Genomic DNA, 15,384 nt, shown 5'->3' with positions numbered 1-15,384 from the left:
GAGCACACAACAGATTTAAACTTAATATTAACCGCTCCAAACTTGACTTTAAAAAATATGACTTCAGTAAACGAGTTGTCGAAGCGTGGAACTCATTACCGGACTCCATAGTGTCATCCCCAAACCCCCAACACTTTACCCTTAGATTATCTACAGTTGACCTATCCAGATTCCTGAGAGGTCAGTAAGGGGCGAGTACAAGTGCACTAGAGTGCCTTCCGTCCTCTGTCCTATTGCTCTCCTATATCTCCTATACCTTTCTTCTATCCCTATATCTCTTCTTCTATTCTTTCATTGATACGTTCTATTACTATACCTTCTTTTCTATTATTTATTAGATATATTTTACTATGAGTATCTCCTCTATAACCTTCATCATGTATTTTACTATGTGTATATAGATATATACTCACTAAAACCCTCATTGTGTATTGGACAAAATAAATAAATAAAAATAAATAAATATTAATAAAAATGTTAAGGATACAAGCAACAGGTTACAATCGTACAGTCATAAGTGGGAGCAAATAATAATAATAATAATAATAATAATAATTATTATTATTATTATTATTATTATTATTATTATTATTATTATTATTTAGACTTGTATGCTGTCCTTCGGGGTGAATCACAGGTACAATATAAAACACAAACACAAATCTAATTAATTAAAACAAATGGGTGATAGGAATGATGAGAAAAAACTAGTAGTAATAGTAGTGCAGACTTAGCAAATATTTTGACAGTATTGTTTTGCAGAATGATGAGGTTTGGGGGAAAAAACTCTTCTTGTGCCTAGTTGTCTTGGTGTGCGGTGCTCTGTAGCGAAGTTTTGAAGGTAGGAGTTGTCCAGGCGAGGGCTCCGTAAATATTTTCACTGCCCTCTTTTTGACTCTTGCAGTATACAGGTCCTTAATGAAAGGCAGGTTGGCGACAATTGTTTTTTCTGCAGGGATTAAGTCCAATCTTCACTAATTTATCTATCAGCTCTTTATGTGGAACCGTATCAAAGGCTTTGCTGAAGTCCAGGTAGGCAATATCCACGGCACCACCTTCATCCAACACCTTTGTGACATAGTCAAAGAAATCAATGAGATTAGGGTGACATGATTTGCCTTCAGTAAAGCCATGCTGATTTGGGTCCAATAAGTTATTGTTTTTTAGGTGCTGATTTATCCTCTTTTTGAGTAGAGTCTCCATCATTTTAACTACAACTGATGTCAAGCTAACTGGCCTGTAGTTACCAGCTTCTTCTCTACTGCCCTTCTTGTGGATAGGCACAACAGTGGCCATTCTCCAATCCTCAGGAACTTCTCCTGTTAACAGGGATTGGTTAAACAAATCAGTCAGGGGGGGTAGCAATGACAGATCTGAGTTCTTTAAGAACTCTGGGGTGTATTGCATCCAGTTTTGGTCACCACGCTATGAAAATGGTGTTGAGAGGAAAAGTGCAAAGAAAAGCAACCAGGAGGATTAGGGGAGTGGAGACTATATACATATAAAAAGTGTTTGCAGGAACTGAGCATGGCTATTCTAGTGAAGAGAAGGACCAGGGGAGACATGATAGCAGTCTTCCAATATTTGAGGGGCTGTCACAGGGAGGAGATGGGCAACCTATTTTCCAAGGCACCTGAAAGCTGGACAAAGAATAATGGACAAAAACTCAACAAGGAAAGATTCAACTAGAAATCGGGATAATTTTTCTGAATGTGAGAACAATCAAACAATGGAACAGCTTGCCTTTGCAAGTTGTGGGGGCTTCATCACTGGAGGCTTTCAAGGAAAGTTTGGACTGCCATTTGTCAGAAATTGTGTGGGGTCTCCTGCTTGGGAGGGGGGGAGTTTGGACTAGATCAGTGATTTTCAACCTTTTTTGAGCTGCGGCACATTTTTTACATATACAAAATCATGGGGCACATTGAGCGGGGGGGAATGGGGGGGCTAAAAAAGTTTGGACAAAAAAATTCTCTCTCTCTTCCTCCCTTTTGCTCTATTTCTCTCCCTCTTTCTCTCTCTTCCTTCCTTCCTCTCTTTTTTGCTCTCTTTCTCTCTCCCTCCTTCCCTCCCTCTCTTTCTCTCTCTCTCTTGCTTTCTTTCTCTCTTTCTCTCTTGCTTTCTTTCTCTCTCTTTCTCTCTCTCTTGCTTTCTTTCTCTCTCTTTCTCTCTCTTGCTTTCTTTCTCTTTCTCTTTCCCTCTTGCTTTCTTTCTCTCTCTTTCTCTCTCTTGCTTTCTCTCTCTCTCTCTTTCTCTCTCTTGCTGAGCTTCGCGGCACACCTGACCATGTCTCGCGGCACACTAGTGTGCCACGGCACTCTGGTTGAAAAACACTGGACTAGATGACCTACAATGACCCTTCCAACTCTTCAATCTAATCGGACATTTCAAGGCTGGAAATGGGGTAGGGTCTCCTGCTTGAGGGGGAGGGGTTGGACTAGATGACCTACAAGTTCCCTTCCAACTCTGTTAATCTTCTTCGCCCAATCCGGATCACCTGGCTCTTGATCTGGCACAGCCTGTTATAATAACAAACAGATCCAGGACAAAGGCAGAACAGCTGGTCTTATGGCAACAGATCGTGCATGCTTACTTAGCTAGGCTCTGGGGTAAAGGGAGGTGGTGTGGAGGAGAAAGCTATGTCATTAACCTGGTCTAGGATAAAATCTTCCCTTGGCTTCCAGTGTCAGAACTGAGGAAGCTTCTTGGATGAGAAAGGGGAACTTCTTCAAAAAGCAGAAACAAAACAAGAAAGTCCAGTTGTCTCCTGAAAAAGCACCATTGGGACAGGAAAGCTATACTTAAGAATGGGAAGGAATTCAGGATTTAGAACATCCCAACATTCTCTGACTATCTGCCTACTCATCTAATGGGACTTTTCACCCTTGGGAGGACATACTGTATATGGAAGCCTATTCACCATGGGGGACATATATGGACTTTCCCAACCACCCTGGTCAGACAGAAAAAGCTACTTGGATAAACAGCAAATATTTGTAATCAACGGAAAAAGGAAAATAATGTCGGTGCCATGACTCAAACTTCCTGACGATTCTAGCTGGGTGATTGAGAATCTTCAAGACTGTATTCTGAAATTGTTGTAACAGAATAACAGAGTTGGAAGGGACCTTGGAGGTCTTCTAGTCCAACCTCCTGCTTGGGCAGGAGACCTTATACTACTTCAGGCAATTTCTGTCCAATCTCTTCTTAGACGCCACAATTTCTGGAGGCAAGTTGTTGATTGTTCCGACTCAGGAAATTGCTTCTCTCCTCGATTAGTTTTTATCTGTTGCTGCTTGGCCTTGGCGTCAAGGTTCATTTATTGGTAGGTTGATTTTGTGTAATCTAATTCCTTGTCGACTCTTAGCAACCATATCTCATGACAGCCAAGGCTGGCGCAGGGAGTGTAGCCTCTAGCCTTGAAATGTCCCAATTAGATTACATTGTTGGAAGGGACGTTGTAGGTCATCTAGTCCAAACTCCCCCCTCCCCCCTTCTGAGCAGAGACAGGTTACAAGCAGTGTGCCACAATAGGTGGTGCCTTTTGATTGGCCGGTGAAAAACATAGGAGCTGCATTTGGATTGGCTGGTGATAATTTGAACCTAAGAGAACGGTATGGAGCTAGCTAAGTGTTGTCAAAGAGGGTTGGGGGAGGTCGACTCCTTCACCCAATGCACCTTTTCTTGATATAATTCTCGATTTCCTACGATTATTTTCCTTTTCACTATTTTTTTTATTTTAGCACAGTGTTGCATTCATATACGCATGTTTTTATGCACCTATATATTATAGATGTCACACCTGTGACAGGTAAAAATGGAGTTGCTTGGCACCGAGGCTGGTGAAAAAGATAGCAGGCGCATTTTGATTGCATGGTCTGGTGATAATTTGAACCAATGAGAATGGTCCCTTTATATGGAGTAAGCTAAATGTGGTAAAGATAGGGTCTTCCAACAGGTCTCTAACTGTTCTGCCCAGCCTCCTTAATTATTAGCAATGACTCAATTCACATTGAAAAATCAAAAGCTAGCATAGTAAGATATATTACTCAAAAAAATAAAGGGAACACTTAAACAACACAATATAACTCCAAGTAAATCAAACTTCTGTGAAATCAAACTGTCCACTTAGGCAGCAACATTGATTGACAATCAATTTCACATATTGTCAGCACATTCAACTTTGTACAGAACAAAGTATTCAATGAGAATATTTCATTCATTCAGATCTAGGATGTGTTCTTTGAGTGTTCCCTTTATTTTTTTGAGCAGTGTGTATTGTTGCAAGCACAGTTCTAAAATATACAAGTTAAATCAATGACTCCTGCTGTATTCTCTCATTAGCGATAAATAACAGGAATCTGGGAAGCTAGCCAGAACGCTATAAATCCTCCGATCTAATGTTCTTTCTTTGACAGATGTACTGTACACACTATAGTCCAGAGAATATTTTCAGCTAAACGGTTAAAACAATTGATCTGTGGAACAGCTTGCCTCCAGAAGTTGTGAATGCTCCAACACTGGAAGTTTTTAAGAGGAAATTGGATAACCATTTGTGGTGTAGGGTTTCCTACCTAAGCAGGATTTTGGACTAAATTACCTCCAAGGTCCCTTCCAATTGTATTATTCAAGTTACTACTGGGGTCTGCTTGGTTGTATCCATTAACATACTAATAGTTAATCAGATGTTGTGTGTGTGTGTAATGTGGATAATTTTTTTTAAAAAAAATGGAAGAAACATACTGATTGATATCTCCTTCTCAATTCTCTAGTAAGATGATCCTTTGTTTTTCAATGTCTGAAATTTAAATATAGATTTGCACTGCAGGGCTGAAGAGCAAGGGGGGGGGAGAGAAAATGAACTGTTGACCCTAGAGTGTAGAATTGACAGTACTATTCGTTCTGGTGCTGCCACCTTGTGGAAGGAAAGAGGATCTCAGACGCAGTAGTTTTGGTGTCATGGTTAATTGTGTACTAAAAACACAAAAAGGGCTGAAACTCCGTAGAAAGTCCTCCCACCCCACTTTTTCAAGGCTCAACTCATTCTTTCTCCCAAAAGGGACAGTCTGGGGTTTTTTCTTAACATGGTACAGAACAAAGACATAAAAATTGCATTTGTTTTCCCCACATAAAGTTGCTTTATTGTACAAAATTAAACTCTTTTGTTGAATGATTGTGGGAACTGGGTATGTCTAGGACTAACATGATAGAAAGCACTTCCCTCCTGGACCTTATTTAACCCTCACCTACAAAAAGATATTGACAAAATTGAACGGGTCCAAAGACGGGCTACAAGAATGGTGGAAGGTCTTAAGCATAAAATGTATCAGGAAAGACTTAATGAACTCAATCTGTATAGTCTGGAGGACAGAAGGAAAAGGGGGGACATGATCGAAACATTTAAATATGTTAAAGGGTTAAATAAGGTTCAGGAGGGAAGTGTTTTTAATAGGAAAGTGAACACAAGAACAAGGGGACACAATCTGAAGTTAGTTGGGGGAAAGATAAAAAACAACGTGAGAAAATATTATTTCACTGAAAGAGTAGTAGATCCTTGGAACAAACTTCCAGCAGACGTGGTAGATGAATCCACAGTAACTGAATTTAAAGATGCCTGGGATAAACATATATCCATCCTAAGATAAAATACAGAAAATAGTATAAAGGCAGACTAGATGGACCATGAGGTCTTTTTCTGCCGTCAGTCTTCTATGTTTCTATGTTTCTATAGCAGTTTTCTGACATCTGTAACAGAGAAGAGGGGGATCAAACCTTGCAGAGAGTCAGCACCCACCTAGAGAATGAAACGTTTTGGAAGATATTAAAAGAGGCAGAATATTGTATGTCCCCAAAGGAGAAATTGGAACTTCCTACATTGTAAAACAGGCTCCAGAAGATGCAAGAAGTCTTTAGAAACAGATATTTGTGCCCATTTAAGAAAGCTAGGACAACCTATTCATAAACAAAAGGTCTTCAAATGTAGGGAGATGGGATCAAGAAGGACAGAGCAGGACATTTAAAGATTAAAACATAATAAGATTAGCCCACCACCATTTAGGAAAATAGAATAGAATTGGATTGGAATGGAATGGAGTCGAGTGGAATGGAATAGAATAGAATAGAATAGAATAGAATAGAATAGAATAGAAATTCTTTATTGGCCAAGTGTGGTTGGACACACAAGGAATGTGTCTTTGGTGCATATGCTCTCAGTGTACATAAAAGAAAAGATACATTTGTCAAGAATCATGAGGTACAACAATGATTGTCATAGGGTACAAATAAGCAATCAGGAAACAGTATAACTCAAGGATACAAACAACTAGTTACAATCATACAGTGGTAAGTGGGAGGAGATGGGTGATAGGAATGATGAGAAGACTAATAGTAATAGCAGAAACATAGAAACAAAGAAGATTGACAGCAGAAAAAGACTTCATGGTCCATCTAGTCTGCCCTCATACCATTTCCTGTATTTTATCTCAGGATAGATATATGTTTATCTCAGGCATGTTTAAATTCAGTTACTATGGATTTACCAACCACGTCTGCTGGAAGTTTGTTCCAAGCATCTACTACTCTTTCAGTAAAATAATATTTTCTCACGTTGCTTCTAAATATTTTCTCATGTTGTGTCTTTCCCCCAACTAACCTCAGATTGTGCCCCCTTGTTTTGGGGTTCACTTTCCTATTAAAATCACTTCCCTCCTGAACCCTATTTAACCCTTTAACCTATTTAAATGTTTCGATCATGTCCCCCCTTTTCCTCCTGTCTTCCAGACTATACAGATTGAGTTCATTAGGTCTTTCCTGATAAGTTTTATGTTTAAGACCTTCCACCATTTTTGTAGCCCGTCTTTGGACCCATTCAATTTTATCAATATCTTTTTGTAGGGGAGGTCTCCAGAATGCAGCCTTAGTTTGATAGTGGTGAGAGAATTATTTGCTTAGCACAATGATGGCATTCAGGGAAAATTTTTTTCTTGTGTCTAATTGTCTTTGGGTGCAGTGCCCTATAGCATTGTTTTGAAGATCGGGTTGAGCCGCACCCATGTGGTTGCATCCGCCTGATCGGGCTGTGTCAGCTGCCCTGAACCGGCTTCACCTCTGTTGACCTAACCATGCCCACCCCACCATGTCCTCCTGATGCCACTCAGATGACCACACCCACTCAGTCACATCCAACTGGCTGCAGTGATCTGTCCTATTCCCACCCCAATGACGTTATCTCATTTCTTTAAGGAAACATCTGCAGGAAAAAACAACCAAGTTCAGGGAGCATCAAGGACATCTCACTGGCTAGAGTCGGTTTAGTTTGGCTTTACCATCAGCCAGAATCTGCTTTTCACAGGTTTAGGGACAGACCTTGGTATACTAATAACAAAAGATTTAAGCACCAAAGCTCACTGCAACAATATAGCCAAGAAGGCTTCCAGAGTTGTCAACCTAATCCTACGTAGCTTCTGCTCTGGCAATCTCACACTACTTACCAGAGTTTACAAAACTTTTGCCAGACCCATCCTCGAATACAGCTCATCTGTTTGGAACCCATATCGCACCTCAGACATTAACACCCTTGAAAATGTCCAAAGATACTTCACCAGAAGAGCCCTTCACTCCTCCACTCGAAATAGAATGCCCTACGAGACTAGACTTTCAACCCTGGGCCTAGAAAGTTTAGAACGAAGACGCCTTAAACAAGGTCTAAGTATTGCCCACAAGATCATATGCTGCAACGTCCTGCCTGTTGGCGACTACTTCAGCTTCAACCACAACAACACAAGAGCACACAACAGATTTAAACTTAATATTAACCGCTCCAAACTTGACTATAAAAAATATGACTTCAGTAATTGAGTTGTCAAAGCGTGGAACTCATTACTGGACTCCATAGTGTCATCCTCAAACCCCCAACACTTTACCCTTAGATTATCTACGGTTGACCTATCCAGATTCCTAAGAGGTCAGTAAGGGGCGAGTACAAGTGCACTAGAGTGCCTTCCGCCCCCTGTCCTATTGCTCTCCTATATCTTCTATACCTTTCTTCTATTCCTATATCTCCTCTTCTGTTCTTTCATTGATATGTTCTATTACTATACCTCTTTTCTATTATTTCTTAGATATATTTTACTATGAGTATCTCCTCTATAACCTTCCTCATGTATTTTACTATGTGTATATAGATATATACCCACTAAAACCCTCATTGTGTATTGGAATAGATAGATAGATAGATAGATAGATTAGAATAGATTAGATAGATAGATAGATAGATAGATAGATAGATAGATAGATAGATAGATAGATAGATAGGGATGGATGGATGGATGGATAGAAAGATAGATAGATAGATAGATAGATAGATAGATAGATAGATAGATAGATAGATAGATAGAATTGTACAGCATTTGAAGCAGAAAGATGATGGCCCTTTGGTTTGGGTGCCACTGAGTGTAGATTGGAGGGATGGGTCAGGTCCACCATCAGATTCTGGTTTGCTGCCACTATGCTTCGGGGGAGGGGAGAGGAGGGGAGGAAGGTATACAGTGGTACCTCGACTTACGAACTTAATTCGTTCCGTGACCAGGTTGTTAAGTAGAAAAGTTTGCAAGTAGAAGCAATTTTTCCCATAGGAATCAATGTAAAAGCAAATAATGTGTGCAAACCCCTTAGGAAAGAAATAAAAGCTCGGAATTTGGGTGGGAGGAGGAGGAGGGAGGAAGGAGAGGAGGAGGACAGCCGCTGCTGAAGGAAGAAGGTGAGGGGAGGGCAATCAAAAAAATCCAAAACTTTAAGGCTTTAAAGAAAAAAGAGGGACTCTGAGGCAGCGAGGAGGAGCACACGCCTCCAATACACCCGGTGCAAGACTGCCTCCCATACACTGCACCAGACAAAAAACTCCAGGGGGAATGGCAGGAAACTGGCTGGGCTTTCGTGCCGCTCTCAAATTTCCTGGGAAATTTTTCTGGGCTCGGGTTCTTAAGTAGAAAATGGTTCTTAAGACGAAGCAAAAAAAAAAATCTTGAACACCCGTTTCTTATCTAGAAAAGTTCTTAAGTAGAGGCGTTCTTATGTAGAGGTACCACTGTACTTGGAATTTTCCCACTTCTGCTATGCGCCTGGGAATTAGAGAAGTGCCACCAGGATTTGAGCCATTTTGTATGTCTGTGGCCTGCAGTAGGAGGAAGAGAGCCCTTTTCTGCTTGTCTGTTACATTTTGGAAATTGTTCTCTTGCAAGAACATGCAAAAATTGAGACATGTAGGTTTTTTATTATTATTATTATTATTATTATTATTATTTATTAGGCTCGGGGCAGCTTACAGCAATGATAAAAACAATATATAATGACAAATCTAATAGTTACACTCTAAAATAACAATAATACATTTAAAAAGTCTAAAAAACAAGAAACCCCAATATATAAAAGACATACATACAGTCATATCAAATACAGAAAACTACACAGGCAGAGGGAGATGTTTCAGTTCCCCCATGGTTGACGACAGAGGTGGGTTTTAAGGAGTTTACGAAAGGCAAGGAGGGTGGAGGCAGTTCTAATCTCTGGAGGGAGCTGATTCCAGAGGGTCGGAGCCACCACAGAGAAGGCTCTTCCTCTAGGTCCCGCCAAACAACATTGTTTAGTTGACGTGACCCAGAGGAGACCAACTCTGTGGGACCTAACTGGTCTCTGGGATTCGTGCGGCAGAAGGCGATCTCGTAGATACCCTGGTCCGGTGCCATGAAGGACTTTATAGGTGATGACCAACACTTTGAATTGTGACCGGAAACTGATCGGCAACCAATGCAGACTGCGGAGTGTTGGAGTAACATGGGCATATTTAGGAAAGCCCATGATTGCTCTCCCAGCTGCATTCTGCACAATCTGAAGTTTGCGAACAGTCTTCAAAGGTAGCCCCATGCAGAGAGCATTACAGTAGTTGAGCCTTGAGGTGATGAGGGCATGAGTGACCATGAGCAGTGACTCCCGGTCCAAATAGGGCCACAACTGGTGCACCAGGCAAACCTGGGCAAACGCCCCCTTGCCACAGCTGAAAGATGTTTCTCTAATTTGAGCTGTGGATCGAGGAGGATGCCCAAGTTGCGGACCCTCTCCGAAGGGGTCAATAATTCTCCCTCAGGGTGATGGACGGACAGATGGAATTCTCCTTGGGAGGCAAAACCCATAGCCACTCCGTCTTATCAGGGTTGAGTTTGAGTCTGTTGACACCCATCCAGGCCCCAACAGCCTCCAGACACCGGCACATCACTTCCACTGCTTTGCCAGTCTTCTGTCTTTGGATCGAAAAAAGATGGTGCTGGTGATTGTTGGGGTGCCATCCTTTTAGTTTGGCCGGAGCAGATCAGGTCGTGCTTCAAAAATGACTGCGGATGCCATGGGGTGCTTCTGTTCTGTTGTCTTCTTCCACTATCTTTTTTGCTAGTGTTAGATTTGCACGGGAATGACGAATCGAGACAGATTACACTTAGCACCTTTATTTGTAGTAAGCAAGTATTAAGCAAAAAGAATACCAGCGAGCAGCAGGGAAGCCACTTTTAAGGGCTTCCCTGCAACCCAGCTAGCCAGTGACAATTGTTCAATCTGCTGCTGCTGCTATATTGGCCAATCAGCAGTGGCTATGCAAATTTACTCCATATGTCAGTACGTTACAGGAATTGTCTTTGGAGATTGTTACCTTCCCAGCAGATTATTGCCAGATTCCAAGGCCTAAATGTGAACTGTTATCGGCCTGGCACCTCAGTGTTCTCAAAATATCTTCTTGGCATCACCATTGGCTGCCAGTGGACTGGTCAGGGTCGGAGGTTGGGATTGGGAAACTGAAAGAATTTCTTTTTGCTTTGTCTGGGAACTTCAGATTCCGCCTGACTTTATTTGTTTTTTATTTATTTATTTATTTATTTATTTTTATCCAATTCACAATACACATTGAAGAGAATAGACAAGTAGTAATATTCAGTGTTCCCTCGATTTTCGCAGGGGATGCGTTCCAAGACTGCCCGCGAAAGTTGAATTTCTGCAAAGTAGAGATACGGAAATAAATACACTATTTTTTCGCTATGAACAGTATCACATGCCTTCCCTTAACACTTTAAACCCCTAAATTGCAATTTCCCATTCCCTTAGCAACCTTTTAGATTATTACTCACCATGTTTCTTTATTAAAGTTTATTAAAAAAATATTTATTAAAGGTGGACGAAGGTTTGGTGATGATATATGATGTCATCGGGCAGGAAAAACCGTGGTATAGGGGAAAAAACCGCAAAGTATTTTTTAATTTTTCGCAAAGTTCGAACCCGCAAAAATCGAGGGAACACTGTACAGTGGAACCCCGACATAAGAGCTGCTCTACTTAAGAGCAACTCGAGATAAGAGCTGGGAGGGGAGAGATATTTTTGTTCTACTTACAAGCCCAAATTCGAGATACAAGCGCCAAGGAGCTGTCTCCTGAAGCCAAATGCTAACTTCCGCGTTCGGCTTCAGGAGACAGCTGCGAAGCGGCGCGCGTGTTTTAAAAGGTTGCAGCCGGCCTGGGGGGCTCGGGGGAGTGCTTGCAGCTTTCTTTCTTGCTCTTTTTCTTTCTCTCTTTTACCTTCCCTTCCTCTATTTCTTCTTTTCTTTCTCCTTCCCACCTTCTTCCCTCCCTCCCTCCCTTCACTCATTCCTCTCTTACTCTCCCCTTTCATAAGTTTCCTTGCTTCCTTCCTCTGTTCCTGTCCCTTCCCCCTTTCTTTCTTTCTTTCTTTCTTGCTCTTTTTCTTTCTCTCTTTTACCTTCCCTTCCTCTATTTCTTCTTTTCTTTCTCCTTCCCACCTTCTTCCCTCCCTCCCTCCCTTCACTCATTCCTCTCTTACTCTCCCCTTTCATAAGTTTCCTTGCTTCCTTCCTCTGTTCCTGTCCCTTCCCCCTTTCTTTCTTTCTTTCTTGCTCTTTTTCTTTCTCTCTTTTACGTTCCCTTCCTCTATTTCTTCTTTTCTTTCTCCTTCCCACCTTCTTCCCTCCCTCCCTCCCTCCCTTCACTCATTCCTCTCTTACTCTCCCCTTTCATAAGTTTCCTTGCTTCCTTCCTCTGTTCCTGTCCCTTCCCTCTTTCCTTCCTTCCTTCCCACCCTCCGTCCATTCATTCACCCATTCCTCTCTTGATTGCTTAAAGCCGGTCCCTGGTGCAAAAAGGGTTGGGGACCTCTGTCCTACAGGATTGGGTGGCAGAGAAGTTGAACATATGTAAATTTAAAAGTTTAAGAAAGTTTACAAGTTAAGTGAAAGAAACTTCATTATTCATTTATATGTACATGTACATTTCTTCATTAAAAACATGTCTTTCTGCATAATTTAGACTAACTTTGTGAGTTTTTTGAGGGCTGGAACCAATTAAAATTATTTACATTAATTCCTATGGGGAAAAGTCGTTCGAGATAAGAGCTGCTCGACTTAAGAGCCCAGGTCCGGAACGAATTAAACTCGTATCTCGAGGTACCACTGTATATAAAGAAAAGGATAGGAGAAAAGATATAAAAATAGAGGAGAAGTTATATGAAAGGAAGAAAAGATAAAGGAGAGACAATTGGACAGGGGACAGAAGGCACACTAGTGGACTTATGCACGCCCCTTACTGACCTCTTAGGAACCTGGAGAGGTCAATCGTGGATAGCCTAAGGGCTTAGGGGTTGACACTACTGAGTTAGGTAATGAGTTCCATGCTTCGACAACTCGATTGCTGAAGTCATATTTTTTACAGTCAAGTTTGGAGCGGTTAATATTAAGTTTGAATCTGTTGTGTGCTCTTGTGTTGTTGCGATTGATGCTGAAGTAGTCATTGACAGGTAGAATGTTGCAGCATATGATCTTGTGGGCAATACTTAGATCGTGTTTTAAGCGTCATAGTTCTAAGCTTTCTAGACCCAGGATAGTGAGTCTAGTTTCATAGGGTATTCTGTTTCGAGTGGAGGAGTGAAGGGCTCTTATGGTGAAGTATCTTTGGACATTTTCAAGGGTGTTTTTTAAAAAAAAATATTTTTATTGATTTTGTAGATACGGTTACATAAAACAAACACAAAACAGTGCACAGTGCGTGTGCCCATCACCCGACTGACAATAACCATCACCACCACCACCAATTGCGGGGGGTTCAAATATTTACTAGTTTATATATATATATTTCCTTAGTTCTACTTTGCATTTGTTATTATTGAAAGAGTGATTGGAGTTTATTTTTCACATTTGCGTCACAGATTCTACTCAGCATATAACCTTTCACCTTATTCCATCGTGCCATCAGCTTCTCCAGTTTATTTTCATCAAAGTTGTTTAATCTTATTTCCATGATTTCAAAATGAATGTGATCCACCATGTACAGTACCAGTTCTGTAGTGTCCATTTTATAGACTCTTTCCAACACAATACCACTACCGCTTGAGCGCTTTCCAGTGCTGCAGTTTTTATTTCTTTAAAATCTCTTAGTTCTCTTTGTTTAATTAATATCGCTATTTCTTTTGTAATTATCCAATTAATATTTAACATTTTATTTATTTCGTTCTGCACTTCCTTCCAAAATTTCTGAATTTCTACACACTCCCAGAACATATGCATGAAAATTCCTTTCTTTTGGCAACCATGGCAACAATTACCTTTCTCTTTCCCCTGGAAGTGTGCAAGTTGTGCTGGTATATAATACCATTTATGTAAAAATTTTCTGAAATTTTTGAGGGTGTTGATGTCCGAGATGTGGTATGGGTTACAGACAGATGAACTGTATTCTAGGATGGGTCTGGCAAAAGTTTTGTAGGCTCTGGTGAGTAGTCTGAGATTGCCGGAGCAGAAGCTGCGTAGGATCAGGTTAACAACTCTAGAAGCCTTTTTTTGGCGATATTGTTGCAGTGGGCTTTGGCACTTAGGTCATTTGATATTAGTATTAGTACTTTACTGCAGCCAGTTTCTCTCATTAAAAGTTCTTTTGATTTACAGTAATCTAAGAATCGTCATTTTCCTGAGGGGGTGGGGGGTGACTGGGGCAGGCCTGACACAATGTCCAGAACTGAAGATCCCCTGTTTTCTCATCTTCCCTCTTACTTGTTAGGCTCTTTCAGTCACACTCTGTTCTATAAGTATTTGGTGGTATCTGAACCCAATGAGGGGCTTCCCCAGTTCATCACGGCAGGCTATCTGGATGACCAGATCTTCACTTACTATGACAGCCAGAAGAAAAAGAAAGTTCCAAAGGTGTCCTGGATAGAAAAGGTGGAGAAGGAGGATCCTGACTATTGGACGGAAGGAAGCAAAGTCTTGAAGGCCACACAGCAGGTATTGGAAGCAGACCTGAGGAATGTTCAGAAGCGCTACAAGCAGAATAGAGGTGAGCAAAGGTGGAATCGACACTTGGGGCCTCTGGGGTGTGGCGATTGATCGATCGTATATGTCAATGACATAGGGGAAGGTTTGGTAGGGAAGGTTTGCCTATTTGCCGATGACTCTAAAGTGTGCAAAAGGGTTGATATTCCTGGAGGGGTCTGTAATATGGTAAATGATTTAGCTTTACTAGATAAATGGTCAAAGCAATGGAAACTGCAGTTTAATGTTTCCAAATGTAAAATAATGCACTTGGGGAAAAGGAATCCTCAATCTGAGTATTGTATTGGCAGTTCTGTGTTAGCAAAAACTTCAGAAGAAAAAGATTTAGGGGTAGTAATTTCTGACAGTCTCAAAATGGGTGAGCAGTGTGGTCGGGCGGTAGGAAAAGCAAGTAGGATGCTTGGCTGCATAGCTAGAGGTATAACAAGCAGGAAGAGGGAGATTGTGATCCCCTTGTATAGAGCACTGGTGAGACCACATTTGGAGTACTGTGTTCAGTTCTGGAGACCTCACCTACAAAAAGATATTGACAAAATTGAACGGGTCCAAAGACGGGCTACAAGAATGGTGGAAGGTCTTTAGCATAAAACGTATCAGGAAAGACTTCATGAACTCAATCTGTATAGTCTGGAGGACAGAAGGAAAAGGGGGGACATGATCAAAACATTTAAATATGTTAAAGGGGTAAATAAGGTCCAGGAGGGAAGTGTTTTTAATAGGAAAGTGAACACAAGAACAAGGGGACACAATCTGAAGTTAGTTGGGGGAAAGATCAAAGGCAACATGAGAAAATATTATTTTACTGAAAGAGTAGTAGATCCTTGGAACAAACTTCCAGCAGACGTGGTAGATAAATCCACAGTAACTGAATTTAAACATGCCTGGGATAAACATATCCATTGTAAGATAAAATACAGGAAATAGTATAAGGGCAGACTACGTGGACCATGAGGTCTTTTTCTGCCGTCAGTCTTCTATGTTTCTATGTTTCTAAGATGTAGATTCACGCTCTGTAGTGC

At 41.0% G+C, this 15,384-nt stretch overlaps 1 protein-coding gene across 1 annotated transcript in view; it reads left to right on the top strand.

Annotated features, from left to right (window-relative positions):
* The window catches only part of LOC139159761 (major histocompatibility complex class I-related gene protein-like), a 33,767-nt gene that overhangs the window by 929 nt on the left and 17,454 nt on the right, over window positions 1–15,384 (top strand). The window contains exon 2 of the mRNA XM_070737134.1: window positions 14,094–14,369. Coding sequence (XP_070593235.1) covers window positions 14,094–14,369 — 276 coding nt within the window. The remainder of the gene's footprint in view (window positions 1–14,093; window positions 14,370–15,384) is intronic.

The sequence above is a fragment of the Erythrolamprus reginae genome, chromosome 2 (assembly GCF_031021105.1).
Source record: "Erythrolamprus reginae isolate rEryReg1 chromosome 2, rEryReg1.hap1, whole genome shotgun sequence".
NCBI classification, from domain to species: Eukaryota; Metazoa; Chordata; class Lepidosauria; order Squamata; family Dipsadidae; genus Erythrolamprus; species Erythrolamprus reginae.
This window is presented reverse-complemented; position numbering and strand designations above follow the sequence as displayed.